Source organism: Ailuropoda melanoleuca, chromosome 10 (assembly GCF_002007445.2).
Source record: "Ailuropoda melanoleuca isolate Jingjing chromosome 10, ASM200744v2, whole genome shotgun sequence".
In the NCBI taxonomy this organism is placed as follows: Eukaryota; Metazoa; Chordata; class Mammalia; order Carnivora; family Ursidae; genus Ailuropoda; species Ailuropoda melanoleuca.
In genome coordinates, this window is record NC_048227.1 from 65,347,109 (window position 1) to 65,364,635 (window position 17,527).

Here is a 17,527-nt window from a genome sequence, read left to right on the forward strand (position 1 = left end):
TTTTTCCATGAAAGCCTTTGGCCTATTTATCATAGTTATTTTAAATTCAGGTCTGATAATTCCAAAATCTCTGCCATATCTGAATCTGTTTCCAATGCTAGTTTTTCTCTTTAGACTGTTTATTGTCATTCAGCATGCATTGTAATTTTCTGTGGAAAGCTGGAAGGATGTATCAGGTAAAAGGAACGGGGACACACAGACCTTTAGTGTGAGGTATTATATTTATTTAGCTGAGAGTTAGGCTGTGTTTACTGTTTGCTGCAGCTGTGGTTTCAGAGGCTAAAAATTCCTCTGGTGTCTGTTTTTATGTCCTCTGTTGCCTTGGGTTTCTCCAGAGACTCCTTATTAAATGGATCTCAGGTTTGCAGTTCTTCCAGTGTAACCCCCTGTTATTACACAGAAGCTCCACTGACGTGGTCCTCAGATAAGGAGAAAGGGGAAGCATTCCATAAGCTTATAAGCTTATAATTAGGTCTCAGTCCTTTGCAAATCCATCCATGTTCCTGGGGCGTAGCCTTCACAAATGCTTCTCAGCTTCCTTCCCCCTCTCCAACCTCAGGTGATATAGCAAGGCTAGAGTGGGCTAGATTTGGATATCTCCCCTCAGGTCAGTTAGGCTTCAGCAAAAAGCCCAATGAAACCCTTGTAAAAATTATTTAGGCTCTGGTAAAATAGCTTTCCTGGAGGGCAATCCTTGTTAAGCAGAACAGAGAGCTCTGGGCATTTTTCAGAATGGTTACTTTCCCCTATCCCCCTGCCCAAAGCAGAAGCTTTTTCTCTGGTCTTCACAAAACCAGGGAAACCTCTGGAGGTAAAACTCACTAGTAGTTCATTACCATGGCAGACTGATGCTAAGAATGAGAAGTACAGGGTACTGTGATAGCACATAATAAGAGAAACGAAAATTGTCCGTGGGATCAAGGAAAGTTTTCCTAAGGAAAAAAACTAAGTGGCAGAACAGGAAAAGAACTAAGTGGCAGAACAGGGGAAAACTTTTCAGGCAAGAAATAGCCATGTGCAATTGCTCTGAGGTCAGAAGGAATATGGAACATTTGAGTGAATGAAAGAAAAATCAGGGTGACTAGGTTGCCCGTACAGAAGGGAGAGTGGAGGGGCACCTGGGTGGCTCAGTTGGTTAAGCGACTGCCTTCAGCTTAGCTCATGATCCTGGAGTCCCAGGGTTGGATTGAGTCCCTGCTCAGCAAGAAGTCTGCTTCTCCCTCTGACCCTCCCCTGTCTCATGCTCTCTCTCTCTCATTCTCTCTCTCAAATAAATAAATAAAATCTTAAGAAAGAAAGAGAAAGAAAGAAAGAAAAAAAGAAAGAAAGAAAGAAAGAAAGAAAGAAAGAAAGAAAGAAAGAAAGACAGGCTCCAGATGAAAATGGAAAGGTAAGTAGGCAAAGAGCTTTGATAGTTATTCTAAGAACAGTGAGAACCAACTTTAGGATTACTAGAGTCAGAGTCTAGATAGATATTGGGGCTGGAAATAAAGCAGGAAAAATAATGGATATTTTCTTAGGTTGTTCCTTTCAGTTGTCCTTCTCCCCTAGTTTATCATTCTAGTTTTTCTTTCATTTTTTAGTCTATTCCAAGGGTTCTAATCTGGGGAGTTTGACTTCAAGGAGTACCTGAACCAGCAGAAATTATATGCAACATTTTGGGTGCACATACACTTGTATTTTGTGAAGGGGAAAGGTCCTCAGTTCTATGGAAGAGTTCTGAAATTCTCCCACCAAATTGGAGGGGGTGAGAGCTAAGTATCATGTTCTTCCATGAAGTTAAAATTAATGACCAACATCTTGCTAATTGGAAGTTATATCAATGTAAAGTGTCAAAAACCAAGTATTCACTTATTAAAAAAGAGAGATACAGGACAAATGAACATTGAAGACTAATGAATATACAGTTTATAGTCCAGACCAGATATGGCCCCATCCTTTATACCTTCTTCACATTGGAGACCGAATAATCTGAATTAAGTCATAGTCATGGCCTTAAATATTGCAAAATTATGAATTCACATTTATATTATCGCAAAAGGATGATAATATGGTTTTAGGGCTAATTTGAATTTCAATCATTAGAAAACAGGTAACCCATGAGCTGTATTACTTTTATAGGACAACCTTCTACACTGCCTTCGCCTTCAAGGCAACATGCTGCCTACTTATCCGGCAGATTCCATAAGAGGGGGGAAGAATAAAAATCAGGTCTTTTTTGTTGATCCTCCAAAAGTCTATCGAGTTTGGATGGCGCGCAGATGAGACATCTCTGCATTCTAAGCGTGAGTCTTGGACTCTCCTGGTCCGCACACTACCATCTCTTGCGCACCTACCCCTCGGGATTCCCAAGGTCTGTCTGTCTGTCTGTGTCTCTCTCTGTCACTCCACACTCACTCACTCACTCTCCCACTCACTCTGTGAATGCATTATCTCTCCACGAATGCAGGACTCATCCCTTTCTGCGCACCTTGAATCAAACTATCAGACCCTGATGGTTCTTCCGCGCTGGATCGCGACTCTCGCGGCTCCTCCTCCTCTGTTTTTGTTGCCCCAACGCCGGACCAGTTCTCAGGTTTCCAACCAAAACTGGTCAACTGCTGGTCAGATTGGCTGCGGTGGGAAGAAGAGCAGAGGCTTCACCAAATCACAAATCTAGGATTTTCTTTTCTTTCTTTCTTTCTTTCTTTCTTTTTTTTTTTTTTCTTTTTGTCTCCTCCCTGGAATCCTGGCAACAGGTGTGCGCAGTCTCTCTTTGAGGAACCCTGGCCTGGGGTTGCTATGGAGATAGGACGCTGCAACTGGCAGAGCCGCTAGGACCGAGAAATCGCTTAGCCGACCTCAGCAAAGCGACTGCCTACGTTGCCTCTTCGTATTTCTGCACTCCCCCTTCATCCAGAACTTTGTTTTTTTCTTGACTCCTTCCATGGAAGACCTGACATCCCCGAAGCAAGAACAAGAAAACCAAGAACCGGGGGAAGCAGGGCGGCCATGGGAAGAAATAGCAGCTTCTTCCCAAGATCCCGAGTCTGGGTTATCTGAGCCCCTGGAGCCGGAGCAGTGGCCGGAAACTGGACCCCAACCTAGAAGCAGCCCTGCTCAGAGCCCACAGTCTAGAGCCAGCACCCCTCTGGCTGACCTCACGGGACCAGAGACATCATCTCCACTTTCCCCTCATCAGGAGGCCTCTTTCACTCCTACCCTGGCTCTGGCCAGACAGGAGCACTCAGAAAAAACCACTAATGTGAGTCCCAAAGCTGGGACACCTCGCTCACCTTTATCATCTGATAAAGGAGAATCGACTGGTCCTCCAACATGCCAATCAGAGGGAAACGCCTTTCAGCAGTCTCAGCAAACCAAACATCACCTCTATGGACCAGAAGATGTGAGCGATAACAACTCTAAACAAAGAGAGCTGAGATTTAACATCTTTCAAGAGGAAGACTCAAACAGTAACTGCGATGTGGGTCACGCTGGGCCTGGGGTCTCCGAAGCGGCCCCCAGCCTGCTTGAGATTGCCATTCAGAGTGCTAAGGCTTACCTACAGAAGACCAGTAGCAAGTCTGGCTTAAATCTGTAAGTCTTCAAGGGAAAAAGGAAGGGGGGGGAAATTTGGCAAAGAAAAGGGGGTGTGAGTATCTTTGTGTGAGAGTGTGTTTCTGTGGGTAAGTGGAAATATGTTTGAAAAGGCTGCATTAGTAGGAGAGAGTTAGTGGCTTAATAACTCTTTGCATCACAGAACTCAAAATAGGTCTTTGGTGGGGACTCTTTTAACTTCTTTAAAGACCCTTGGCTCACAGAAATAAATCTTAGGAATTATGGAATCTTGGGTTTAAAAGAAATCATGAAGATAGTGAAGTCCAAGCATTTCTCCAAGATGCTTATAAAAAGCAATTGCCTACCAGTGATAGGGAGTGCGTGGCACCATGTCTGAGCCTCCTGGTGCTTGTCTGGCTTGATTTAGAGTCGCTCCACCCTCAGGCCAGTGCGGGGGGTGGGGGGGAGGCTGGTGACCCACTATCTCAGCCACCCGGAACTCTCCTGATTTGGGCACTGGATGTTCTGCCTCCTGAAAAACCCTTCAGTCTGGGGCAAACTAAGAGAATTGGTCACAGTAATTTTAAGGTCTGAAGAATTTTTTAAATTAATATTTAATGTGAGAAATCTTCCAGAAAACCTGAGATTGACAATTTAAAAGGTAATTTCTGGGGCACCTGGGTGGCACAGCAGTTAAGCGTCTGCCTTCGGCTCAGGGCGAGATCCCGGCGTTATGGGTTCGAGCCCCACATCAGGCTCCTCTGCTATGAGCCTGCTTCTTCCTCTCCCACTCCCCCTGCTTGTGTACCCTCTCTCGCTGGCTGTCTCTATCTCTGTCGAATAAATAAATAAAATCTTTTAAAAAAAAAAGGTAATTTCTAAAGTGCTGTTTTAAACTACAATTTACTAAACTTCAAAGATGTGATTTATACTCAGTTGTGGGTTCTTCTTGAATTTGTCATATAAACTTATTGTCGTAATTCTCTGGGTTAAATAACAAGCATGGATTTACAAACTGTGTTAAAATTCCAGAAAAACTCATTATAAATACTTGAGAGTTCACTCACATTTTAAAACCGAACACAAAACATCAAAGTGGAAAAATTTCCTTTACTGAATTATTTTGTAACTGACATTACTTAAATATGTAAATTTTATTTTATTTCCAAATGCTAAATCTCTGAGGTCATAAATTAATCTCTTCTATAATACTCATTATTATCTTCTAAATGCTTTAGAGCATGCATTTAAAAACTGCTCAGGGGGCGCCTGGGTGGCCCAGTCGTCAAGCATCTGCCTTCGGCTCAGGGTGTGATCCCGGAGTCCTGGGATCTCCTGGGATCGAGCCCCACATCAGGCTCCTCTGCTAGGAGCCTGCTTCTTCCTCTCCCACTCCCCCTGCTTGTGTTCCCGCTCTCGCTGGCTGTCTCTCTCTCTCTGTCAAGTAAATAAATAAAATCTTTTAAAAAAAAAAACCTGAAAAATAAAATGAAAATTTGGATTTAGAGTCCTCAATTTAATGGTATGTATGGCCTCTATCGGAGCAAATCAAGAACTCCAGTTGCTGTAATATAATAACTTAACTTAAAATAAGTTAAATGTTCATATCACATTGGAGGCATTTCCTAAGGAAAATTCTAGGGTAGGTTCTTTGTGCAGTGATGCAGTTACCGTCAGTGTTTATCCACTTAAAATTTCTGAAGGCTTCGAGTTGTTGAAGTTTCCTAGAAACCAACTAATTGAGTTTGCATGTATGTAATGTTTCTTCAAAGGCAGTTTGACATGGATATTATCTGGAATTTTCTCTTTTCGGGTAGATATGATCATCTTTCTGATATGCTGACCAAGGTCTTAGATGAGCGTCCTGAAAATGCTGTGGACATCATTGAAAGTATCAGCCAAGATGTGAAGATGGCACATTTTAGGAAAAAATTAGATACACTCCAAAATGAGAATGAGATGCTTCCAATATATGAAATAGCAGAGAAGCAAAAGGCTCTTTTTCTCCAGGGAAATTTGGAAGGAGCCGACCAAGAACTAGAAGATGAAATAGTAAGTCACCACTATAAATTTGAATAGTTCGATCTTAGGGTTTTATTTGAGATGAGTGGGTGTGGCTTGAAATTCTCATCGACTGTCTTTTGTTGTTGCCTAAATAGTATTTGCAACCTCATTTCACACCATTCATTTCCTTGTTTAGAGTTTCTTATTTTTTTACATTATGTATTAATACTTCGGAGACTTGGTTGTTATGTTTGTGGGGTTGAGCTCCTTGATATCAGAGAAAATGATTCCTTCATCTTTTATATTCTCTAAAGTACCTGGTGTAGATGTGGGTCTAAAGCTGTTTCTAATTAAATATTTATTGAATAAATGAATTAATGTCAGATAGTTAAAAGTTGGGCTTTAAAACAAGTTGCCTATTTGCCCCTTTAATTTACTAGAATAATTAGATGTACTTTTAATGTTATTTGCATTTTTTCCAAGGCAACTTCCTTATATTATGCCTTGATATTATGCATATTACATCAATGGGACATAATACAAGAGGAGAGGGATGAAATATTTATTTTAATCACTATAGACAAAGTGTTGAAAATATTTACAGAGAAAGCTGGTGTCAGAGATAAAAAGTTATCATTAAAGAATAAAATTAGTTGTACCACAGAAATTTTTGCTCCAAATATTTTAAAAATAGCATCAAGTATTCTGTTTCCTGAATGCCCGCATGCTTGTAATTTATACTACTGAGTGATTTATACTATACATGTACTGAGCTTCCATGTCGTGTTACCACTAGACCATTTAAATTCCATCTGTATACTTGCAAATTTGATGTTTGGTGTAAGATATTTTCAGAAAAAGAGGGAGAGTTCAGCCAAGAAAAACATAGGAGGATAGGGATCTGAAGAGCAAGTTCACCCAAAAAGCTCTGCAACATTTGTTGCAGACCGGACCGGACACAGTGAGATGCAGAGTACTCAGAAGGAGCAGGTGATGGTTGTCAAGGAGTTGACATTGGCTGAACCTTTTCTGAAAATATCTTACTCAAAACATGTGGTTAAATAGCTACACACGGTGATGACGTTTCTGGGGACAGTCAGTATGGGGGGATCAAGCAGATAGGCAGACATCTCAGGGAGGAGTTTATCAAAGAGAAGTCGACTCCAGTATAAGAATGGGGCTTTGGGCCCTCTGTAGGCACAGTATGACATGATAGGAATCTGCATCCCAAAACTAGGGGCGAGAACACAAATGAGGTGTTTTGGTCCTGGAACTTCAGCCCCTTAACCAGATTTCATAAGTTCTTCCTAATGAGGAGTAGGATTTAGAGCCAGGAAGAGCTGAGCCATCAAATGAAGATTAAAAGCTCTACCTCAGACAGGAGAAAGATGCAGCAACAGGAAGACACATCGGTCTTGGAAGCAGTGAAATATAAGCTTTGTGACCAACTCTGTCTCAGACTTAAGACTTAGAGTGTTCATGTCTCTAGTCCTGTATTTGACCACATGAGAATCCCTGTTCCTAGTTTTCAGCTTTCATTTGTTCATACACCCATTGATTCACACTGTGACTACCTACCACATGCCAGCTACACATGAAAAAGATATACGCGTGAAATGAAATACACATAAAAAAGACTTTTTTGACTTTAAGTTGCTCTCAGTCTAGTGAAAGAGCAAAAAAGACTATAAAACTATTTGATTAGCACAATAAAAGAGGTAGCCTCCTTTGGTGGGAAAAACAGGAGCTTGGGAGTTACACCTGAATTAGAATCCTAGCTCAATCACTTACTTGCTGTGTGACTGTGGGTAAGTGATTTAACCCTTTCAAGCCTCAGGGATAATCACATGGCAACAACTCAAGGGGTAGGGTACTATATATGAAGGGTTTGGCACATACTGGGAATTAAATGAATAGTAGCAATTGTCATATTGTTTTGACAAGCTATGAAACAACTAATTCCACTATTGGGAATTGGGCAAAACTTTGTACTGGAGGTGATGTTTCATTTGGGTCATGAAGGACAGGTAGAAGTTCACAAGATAGACTATAAGGAATAAATTCTGAGCAAAAAGAACACAAAAAAGTCAGGAGACATTATGCAATGTTTGGAAAAGTGAACATGGGTTTGAGGGGTGACAGAAACAAAGCAAACAAGGTGCTTAAAGCTAACCTGCTCTTGTGCATTCAGAAGAAATTTCTTGCTTCTATATGATAGGAGGTCAATAGAAGCTTTTCATAAAAAATTGCAATGGTCCGACTTTTGGTTTAGACAGGTAACTCTGGTGATAGTGTGGAGGAGAATGAGAGAAGAAAGATTAGAACAGGGATAAGGAGAGCATTTGAAGCCTTCTGTGACAGGACAAGGAGTCAGGATGGAGACTAGTAGGGTAGAAATGAGCTAAAGAAGAAGGGATAATGAGAACAGCTCTTTAGGTGGTAGCATCAATAGGACTCTAACTAGTTAATGAAAGTCTAGAGATTCAGAAGAAACAGGATGATGGAATGAATTTGGGAAACTGAGAGAATGGTGATGTTATTGGCAAAGATAGGGTATATAGGTAAAAAGGTTTTGAGAGAAATATGAATGCAATCTTAATTTGAGGTATATGTAGCTCTTAATAAGCTGAAATTTCTCAGAGGTGACTAGAAACCTAGGTGTAGAATATGGGAGAAAAGTCAGAGTAAGAGAGCTGGATTTTAAACAACCACATAACACTTGTGTGTGGAAGCGATCTTCCAAGCATAAAGTACTGAATGATGACTGAAATTTGAGGACACGAATATTTAGGGCTCTATTAAGGAAAAGGAGCCCATTAGAGACTAAGAAGAAATAGTTATGGAGGGCAAAGTAGGATGAAGAGTGAGAGCCACTGTGGAAAACAGTAGGGAGGTTCCTCAAAAAATTACAAATAGAAATACCATGTGATCCAATAATTCCACTACTGGGTATTTACCAAAAGAAAACAAAAACACTAGTTTGAAAAGATATATGCACCCCTATGTTTATTGCAGCATTACTTACAATAGTCAAGATATGGAAGCAAGCTAAATGCCCATTAAAAGACAAATGGATAAGGACAATGGAATATTTCGCAGCCATAAAATGGATGAGACTGTGCTGCTTGTGACAGCATGGATAAACCTAGAATGTATGATGCTAAGGGAAATAAGTCAGACTGAGAAGGACAAATACTATATGATTTTACTCTTGTGTGGCATCTAAAAAAAAAAACCAGACACCCACACACAAATTTATAAAAAAACAAAAAGCAGAATCGGTCCCATAAATAGAGAGAATAAAGTGCTGGTCGGGGGGGTGGAGGGGGATGGGCAAAATGGGTGAAGGGGACTGGGAGATACAGGCTTCCAGTTTTGAAATGAATGTCACAGAAATAAAAGACACAGCGTAGGGAATACCGTCAATGATATGGTAATAGTATCGTATGGTGACAGATGGAGCTACGCTTGTGGTGAGCACAGCATATGTATAAACTTGTCCAATCACTATGGGTACACCTGAAACAAATGTAGCATTGTCTGTCAACTACTCTCAAGTGAAAAAAAAAAAGAAAAGAAAAAAAAAGTGAGGGGTGCAACAAATGCCAAACATGAAAGAGATGAGGATTGTAAAAGTCATCATACTTATTTTGACACCAAAATTATAATATAAACAAGAGCAGAACAATTGTAAGAGGAGCAAAGTGCTCTCAATTTCTCTATCTTCAAGGTCTAAAATTTGTCTAAATTTATCTAAAATTTACAAGTGATCCCTATCTTACTTAAGGTTATTCTCTACTTTCTCACAGATGTTTTCTTAGAATCTACTTGAGACTTCGCTTTTTCACTTCTATTTCTTTTATAAAATCATTTTTCAATTTTCTTCCTTATGTTAAATCCAAAAGTATTTATTAGAAGTAGGGACAAACACCTGACTAAATTATGTTTTCAAGGGACGTTATGTCTGAGCACTTATTTTATTATATCTTCCTTTTATTTATCCTATATATTACCCTATATAGAGGGCCATATTGATTTTTATTTACCCTATATATTATCATATGTACATATTATATATGTATTACTAAGAAAAAAATATGGTAATATATACAAACATATATAAACTTTTTTCTAAATATATGTATGAGATAGATTATATTTTATTATTTCAGGATAGTAAAGGCATCACTTAAATATTTTTTATAAAAAGACAATGTTGAATTTTTACTATTCATAGTAGCTATTAAATTATCCTTAAGATACACACACACAACAAAGCAACTATTATATTGGTAAGTATAAGACACAATGGTAGAAGTTACATTTATAAGTAATGAGAGAAAAATTGGAATACAGGAATTATCAGAGTTTGATCTAAGCCTTGAAACAAATGTTGAAGACATGGTGGAGTGAGAAAGTAGAGCTAATACCAAGATGTTGAAAAAGGAAAAGGGAAGCCAGCAGTTTTCTAATACTAACCACAGTGTTTGTATCTCCAGGCAGACAACTCTCTCCCAAATGTAATGGAGTCGGCTTTTTATTTTGAACAAGCTGGAGTTGGTTTGGGCACAGACGAAACTTATCGCATATTTCTTGCGCTCAAGCAGCTTACTGACACCCATCCAATCCAGAGATGCCGCTTCTGGGGCAAGATCTTAGGTCTGGAAATGAATTATTTTGTGGCTGAAGTAGAATTCCGTGAGGGAGAAGATGAAGAGGACCTAGAGGATGAAGATGTAACCCAAGAGAGGGACGATGGAGACAGCGAAGCTGAGGAGAATGACGAAGATGAATTACCAAGGACATTTTACAAGACCCCACAGGCTATACCAAAAGAAGAAAGTAGAACGGGGGCCAACAAATATGTGTATTTTGTTTGCAACGAACCGGGAGGACCATGGGTGAAGTTACCATCAGTTACACCTGCGCAAATTGTTACTGCAAGAAAAATTAAGAAATTTTTCACTGGGCGTTTAGAGACTCCCATTGTAAGCTACCCACCTTTCCCAGGAAATGAGAGCAATTACTTACGAGCACAAATTGCCAGAATTTCAGCAGGGACCCACGTCAGCCCTCTGGGATTCTATCAGTTTGGTGAAGAGGAAGGAGAGGAGGAGGAAGAGGTAGAAGGCAGGCGAGATAGCTTTGAAGAAAACCCCGATTTTGAAGGCATCCCAGTGATTGACCTCGTGGAATCCCTATCCAATTGGGTTCATCACGTGCAACACATTCTCTCTCAGGTAGGGGTTTGGCAATTCTCAATCCATCAGCCGATCAGCAAATTTGTATTAAATTCTCTCTACAATGCACAGATATATACAAAACAAAGTTCTTCAGATCCTGGACAAAGAAACCATTGGAAAACCAAGTAAAAACACAGAGTACTACGAAATTGCCAAGGAGTGTAGATCCGGGATCTTCGAACAAATTTTTTATTTCCAAACAGAAATAAAATAAATATTTCTATGGAAAATTTGACACGTTATGTGAGGGTTTAGATTAATGTGTGTTGTGAAATTATATTTTATACATTAAATATAGATAGGTGCATTCCTGTATTGGGAACAGTTCTTTTATTCTATTTCTATAATACATGGAGCTTTTATACCAAGAAAAATAAAATAGTATAAGAAAAATGGAGACAAGTAGTGCTGTAGAGCAGTTATTTGGCACCTCCCCTGCTAGGTGCTTTTAATAGCACTTTACATGTATTATCTCATGTAATCCTCACAACTGTACGGAAGTCTAATATTATCCTGACTTTACAGGTGAGGAAATCGAGGCAGAGAGTTTAGAAGATGTGAAAAAGGGAATATAGCTAATAAGCAACAGTCACATATGAGTGGGCAGAATGGACCTGGCGTCCATCCTCTTTACCACCCCGCTACGCTGCTTCATCTGCAGGGAGAAAACCATTACACTTTGATCTACAGAAGAGGGACTCTCATATGTCCCTGGATAAAAGTTGCTTAAATGAGAAATAACCCCCAACCTTCTTACCTAACTCAATATCACATTTAAAAATTTGTTATTGCTGCTACTAATAATACCTTACCACTTTCACATAAATTATTCATTACAAATTAGTAAAGTACATTATTTTTTTCACTAAGGTTTTGCTGATTTCAAAATATAGACGTTCTGTAACTTTAAGAAGTCGGCAAATTTATGAAATAAATTGTACCATTTTTTGCTTGAAATAAGCTAGATCAAAAGCCTAGCACTTGGGATGTTGGATGAATAAGCAATTGATTAAATTCCCATACAGTAGGTCTCCCTGGAGATAATTGCTTTAATCCAAATAAATAGTCCAATATTTTAAGGTCCTCATTAGATTACTTGCAATACTCATTCCCAGGGTCGCTGTAATTGGTTCAACCCCATACAAAAAAGTGAGGAGGAGGAAGAAGAGGAAGGTGAAGAAAAAGAAGAAGAAAAAGGAGAAGAGCCTGACTATATGGAGCAGGAAGTGGGGCCTCCTCTTTTGACACCAATCTCTGAAGATTTAGGTAATTTTACACAAACTACATAATACACCATGTGTATTGTATACAAATGTGGATATTATGTGTATATAATACAGTATATATAGTATACATATATATACATATACACACACATATATATATACACACACACTACAGTGGTTTTATGCAGGTATATATAATATACTGCGTATATTATATGGTTAATAAATGAGCGTTGGAAACCTATAAAAAGTGAACAGGAGCCAAAATTTCATCCCCTTTCCCATTCACGTGTTTTGGGATAGTGGGGAATAGAAAATATAGCTGGCCTCACCACCAACTTTCTCGAACAGAGGGTGAAGGAGTGATGCAGGGAAGAAATGTAAATTGGCTGCAGCTGTCATTGAAATGCTGACAGTTGTCTTGTGTATCATTCTTGTCTTGCATCCTGCAGACCATAACCTATGGCCGTAAACACACAGCATAGTTACAGGAAAATATCATATGAGGTATTGTGGGTTTTTTAAATCTACCCTTGTCCTCCTGCTCTTGTTTCTTCCTACTCAGTTTTGGAGCAGTTTTGCTTGTAACTCTTGTTCTCTTTCATAATAATAATTTGATCTTTTTTTTTTTTGGTCATTAAATAATCTCTCTACCACATAGTTCTCCGCCCCCTTGATAAATTTTTCTGTTGCACAGATGGACACATACACGCACACATACATGCATAAAAATAATCAAATTTTGTTGTTCCACAACATTCATAAATTATCCTTCTGACTTTACGTCAAGCTGCTGATGTTTAATTTTTCTTTAAATGTCAAGTATATGTGTTTTAAGATTTGTAAAAAGATTATCTGTGTTACATAGTAGATCCTTGTCTATTTAGGAGTGAAGTTTTTGAATTTCTCTTTGGTTTACAGAAATCCAGAATATACCACCTTGGACAGCACGGCTATCCTCAAACCTCATTCCTCAATATGCTATTGCAGTCCTTAGATCCAACCTTTGGCCTGGAGCATATGCCTTTTCCAATGGCAAGTAAGTATACAAAGCCATTATCCAGATTGTTTAAGTGCCGGAAATTATAGCTATCGCTGGAATGTTGTTACGTTCCAGTTTTGTTTTTTCTTCTTTTTCCCCTCCCTCACCTGCTTCCCCAGGTGAAGCACAAACCTGGGTGAAGCAGTCAGAGTAACCCCAGAGTTAACAGACAAGGTTGCCCTGGGTAGTTGTTCAGGATAGCTACTCACAATAACCCGGGGTGAGATCCCAGACCAGGATGGGAGAGAAAAAAGAGTATGGGGCAGTCTACCCAGAGTAAGGGGTCGGGAGGAGGGATACAAAGGAAGGTGCAGGCCATGAGCCAGATGTTATGTTCAGCACTCATACTTACATCTTCCCCATAAGTTCTTATCACAACTCTGGGGAGAGAGGTCCCCTATTTCACAGCTTAGGAAATGGGGCTGAGATAAAGAGAGAGCAAGAGGCCGGAGGCAGATGATGAAGTCCCCAGATTGTATAGTGTGTAAAATGTAACTGCCTAGGACGAGCTTTGTCCTGTTGCCGAGTTGACCACTCCCAGGGAACCTACACCCCCAAAATCTGTTAAGCTATTTTCTCAGTGGAGTGATTTTCTCAGTGGTGTCTGTTTCTGGAGCCAAGTCTGGTGCCAGGAGTGCTCTGGAAGGAGGAAGGGGGTTACTATTGTTTTAACTCATCTTGGCTTGTCAAGTGTGTGTGCTATAAGATTCAGTCCGACCACATCTATATTACGTGGTAAGCATCAAATTTAGAACACTAGAGTAATTCAGACTTCTGTCCTAATACGGTTTTTATTCTGAGTGTTTGAGTAATAGACTTACTAATTTTCTAGGATTAATGGAGGTAGCACTATACAATGTTTAGTTTGAATCTCACATAATTTTGGTTGGGTATTTTGTTAAAAAAATAATGTAAAATATGTATTATTTAAGCTATCACTTGCAAGGGAATTAGGATCAAGAGGATACTCAATGTCCTTTTATTCCTCACCCAGAACATACACTTCCATTTGTCTTATGCTTCCTTTTCTCATCTAAGAACCCAGTGTCGGAAGCTCAGCTAAGCTGGAGAGAGAGAGATGAGCTGCCAAATATGAGAGATGCCATGAAAGCGACAGCCAAAAATGAGTTAAGTTTTTGATCATTTACTGTGACAATACAAGCAAGAGAAAACTCTGACTGCTCCTGTCCTGTTTTCCTTCATGGAATGGCACACAATGGAAGTGAGTCAGATGTAGGGGGCATCTCACTGAGCAGTCTCCAAATACCAGGCTTCTGCGGTTGTATGGCCTCTGGGGCCCAGGAAGCTGGCGGAGGGGAAGGGGGAAGGGCTAGAAGTGAAAAAATACTGAGTACTGAGTCAGAGTAGGGAGAAGTGTCTTTAAGGCACCCTCCCCCCGCCCTTCTGCACCTGAAGACCTCTGCTGAAGGCCTCCCATAAGATCTAGAATGAAGACAGCTGTGCTAGGAACTCAACTATGCAAAGAGCATGGTAGGCCAGATGGGTCAGAGTCCTTGACTAGAACTTTCCTTAGAGACTGCAGTGCACTGGCTGGGCTTCAAGTATGGCAAGGAAATAGCAGTTTCCCCGTGGGGCCTGCCAGGTAAAGCCTGACAACAGCATATGGGGGCCTGAGAAACCTCACACAGGTTGTAACCAATCACAAGCATCCTCTGCCATAGCGATGATTCGCGAGGTTGGTAAGTTTTTAATTTTTCCTAACTCTAAAGAGGATTCGTAACTTTCTAACTTAGTTGTTTTGTTTTTTCTGAAAATAGCAACTAAATGATTAAAGATGGTGGTCTAGGTGTAGGGTCCATTTTGACAGAGCCTGGCCGGCCTCTTAACCAGCTTAAGCAGTGTGGACCACAGCAGTGTCCTGTGGCAGAAGAATCGCTGAGGGCTGTTTCATCCCTGGCACTCCAAGGGTAGTGTTTTGAAATTATGGGACCACGACACTGAGTCATCAGCTTGTACAGAGAAGGATCAACTTTTCTTACTGAAAAATGAGATAATGATCATCTTCTCTCTTTTCAAACTCTATAGAAAGTTTGAAAATGTCTACATAGGCTGGGGTCATAAATACAGTCCAGACAACTATACACCCCCAGCTCTACCCCCAGTTTACCAAGAGTACCCCAGCGGAGCCGAAATTACAGAAATGGACGACCCTAGTGTGGAAGAAGAGCAGGCTTTCGAAGCCTCACGGGAAGCAGCTGCTCTTCCAGTTGAAGAGATGGAAGACACTGAGGAAGATGAAGATGAGGAAGACGATGACGACTGAGAATAGGGTCAGCCCAGTCTTGTGTGAGACTGGTACACATATACCATGTGTGGACCTGATTTTACCTATATAATACGAGTATAGAATTACGTAAAATTGGCAACTATTCGTGTGCGAATGTCATTCCTTAAAAATGTCGTTTGTATTTCATGTGTGCAACTACTAATATGTACTTCTAGAAAGACACTCGATGGATTTTCCAGAGGCTAAACGACATGTTCTTATACATCACTGTTCTGATGGCTACAGCTAATAGAATGTGTATTCTTTAAAAAAAAAAAAAAAAGTCTTAGGTTTAATTTCTAACATGCAAACATGGAAAGATGTAATCCACAAAATCTTCTTGGGGACTTTAATATTTTCAGTGGGTACTGGGACCAAAATTATTGATAATCCCTGAATCAGAGCATGTATTTTTAACCAGTCTGTGATACTGTATGCAAATATTGTGTATGTATGTGTGTATGGGGGGATTTTGGGTTTTGTTTTGCTGTGGAGAGGATTTATAATTCTATCACCTGCTCAAAGACTGGGAGCACTCAAAATTTTAACACTTTTACTTGTTACTTCTTAAAAAATGTTCTCAGTCTGACTCTTTTATCCTACAGAAATTGGTTTGATCTGATTGGGGAAAAATGATCTGCACATAGAGAGCTAGTTGGGCTATCCAAAGACTTCAGACTACTATTTTTCTACTACTGTTTCTCTAAAACTAGTTATTATTTCCGTTCACTAAAAAAGTATTTTTAAGTCCTCTATGTGCTAGACATTCTGAGACTAATGTTAAAAAGTAGACATTGCTCCTGAAATCTTAGAACTCCCATTCAAGAAGGGGAATATGAAAAGAGTAGAAAATTAGAACAGATTGCAACTTAGCAGATATTGTGATGTCAATGTCACAGGGTACCATAGAACAGTGTTTCTCAAAGTCTATGAAGTACCAATTTAAAATTTTAAAATAAAATTTTAAAAATAAAAATTCTAATCCAGTGCTATTATTTTTGTCAGATAAAATATCAAAGCAATTCTAATTTCTGTAATTATCTTGTCATGGACTGGCAGTTCTCAGATCACTGATCTATCTACACTTTGAAAAACACTGCTATCAAACACTTAGAAGGTGCATTTAATCTAGACTTGAGCCTTGCAGAAAGCACTTCCAAGAGGTGGAGAACTATGGGGAGAAGGGTCCTAGGCCGCATCAACTGTTTTTTTTGGCACAGGACTTTAGGCTGAAGGAGTAGAACTTTGAGAGTGGTGAGGGATGAGCCTGGAGAGGTAAGCAGGGCCCAGGTTGTGTGGAATGTCTGGACTTTATCCAATGGAGTGATGAAGACTCAACCAGGAATCACAAAATCCCATCTGTATTTCAAAACATTTGGCTTACGTGTGGAAGACTGACTGACAGAGATCAACACAAGATCAAGACAGGGAGACCAGTTAGGAGATTATTACATTATCTAGATGAAAGTAACGGTGGCATGAAACAGGATAAAGTAGAAACCTGGTTACCTGTCTGAGGGACAGAGTATTAGGAAAGATGATTTCCAGAATTTTCCAGTTGGCAATATTATTCATTCTTGGAGTGCAGCTTCTACTATTTGATGGAGTAGCTAATATTTATAAAACCTTATTTAAGTATGTTCTTCCTTTTTTCATCATGTTGCTTTTTGCTGTTGTATAATATCCATTTCCTTATCTACCCTGATTTCCTTTTGAGAAACTGTCTCTGTCAGATGTGCCCTTTCTAGAATCTGAATTTTGAGCAGAGACATCTGACTTGGGCTCCTACCCTGATAGTTCCACTATAAATCAGACCACATTCTAGCCTCTAGAATTGCCTTTGTTCCAGCAGTTTCCTAGTCACCTGTGTATTCTCTGAGCTTCTGATAATCTTCAAATGAATTCCCTTCTGCTCAAATTGGCCAAAGTAGGATTCCTGCTTGCAACCTTACTTGACACATCCAACATAAATCTGAAAGCTTCTTTCCTACAGGACATGTTAAACACAAGGTTCTAATTCACAGTTGTATGGGTAAGAGTATAAATATTTAACAAAAGCAAATCCCTCTTTTTAGAGCTATACCTGTTAAATATTAATGTAATTTCTAAGTGATGAGGAGGGAATTTCATTATATGTGTTTTATAACAAAAGAAAGCCAAATACTCAAATGTTAGAGCTTGGAAGTGA

General features: G+C 39.6%; 1 protein-coding gene across 2 annotated transcripts; it reads left to right on the forward strand.

Moving 5' to 3' along the window:
• The first annotated feature begins 2,769 nt into the window (after positions 1–2,769).
• RSPH4A (radial spoke head component 4A) lies at positions 2,770–15,336 on the forward strand. 2 transcript variants are annotated; one of them, XM_002924095.4, is made up of 6 exons: positions 2,770–3,576; positions 5,355–5,589; positions 10,041–10,781; positions 11,900–12,050; positions 12,932–13,049; positions 15,099–15,336. In XM_002924095.4, exons 1-6 carry the CDS (start codon positions 2,927–2,929, stop codon positions 15,334–15,336), a joined length of 2,133 nt encoding a protein of 710 aa, XP_002924141.1. In that variant the 5' UTR covers positions 2,770–2,926. The 2 variants fall into 2 exon arrangements, with proteins under 2 accessions (XP_002924141.1, XP_011229194.1); XM_011230892.3 differs by lacking the exon at positions 11,900–12,050 and having other exon boundaries at positions 15,099–15,121.
• The last annotated feature ends 2,191 nt before the right edge of the window (positions 15,337–17,527 follow it).

Coding starts and splice junctions, on each gene's coding strand:
- RSPH4A (XM_002924095.4), top strand. CDS start 2,927: ATGGAAGACCTGACATCCCCGAAGCAAGAACAAGAAAACCAAGAACCG. Junction 5,590..10,040: donor AAGAACTAGAAGATGAAATA/GTAAGTCACCAC, acceptor TTGTATCTCCAG/GCAGACAACTCTCTCCCAAA. Junction 13,050..15,098: donor TATGCCTTTTCCAATGGCAA/GTAAGTATACAA, acceptor CAAACTCTATAG/AAAGTTTGAAAATGTCTACA.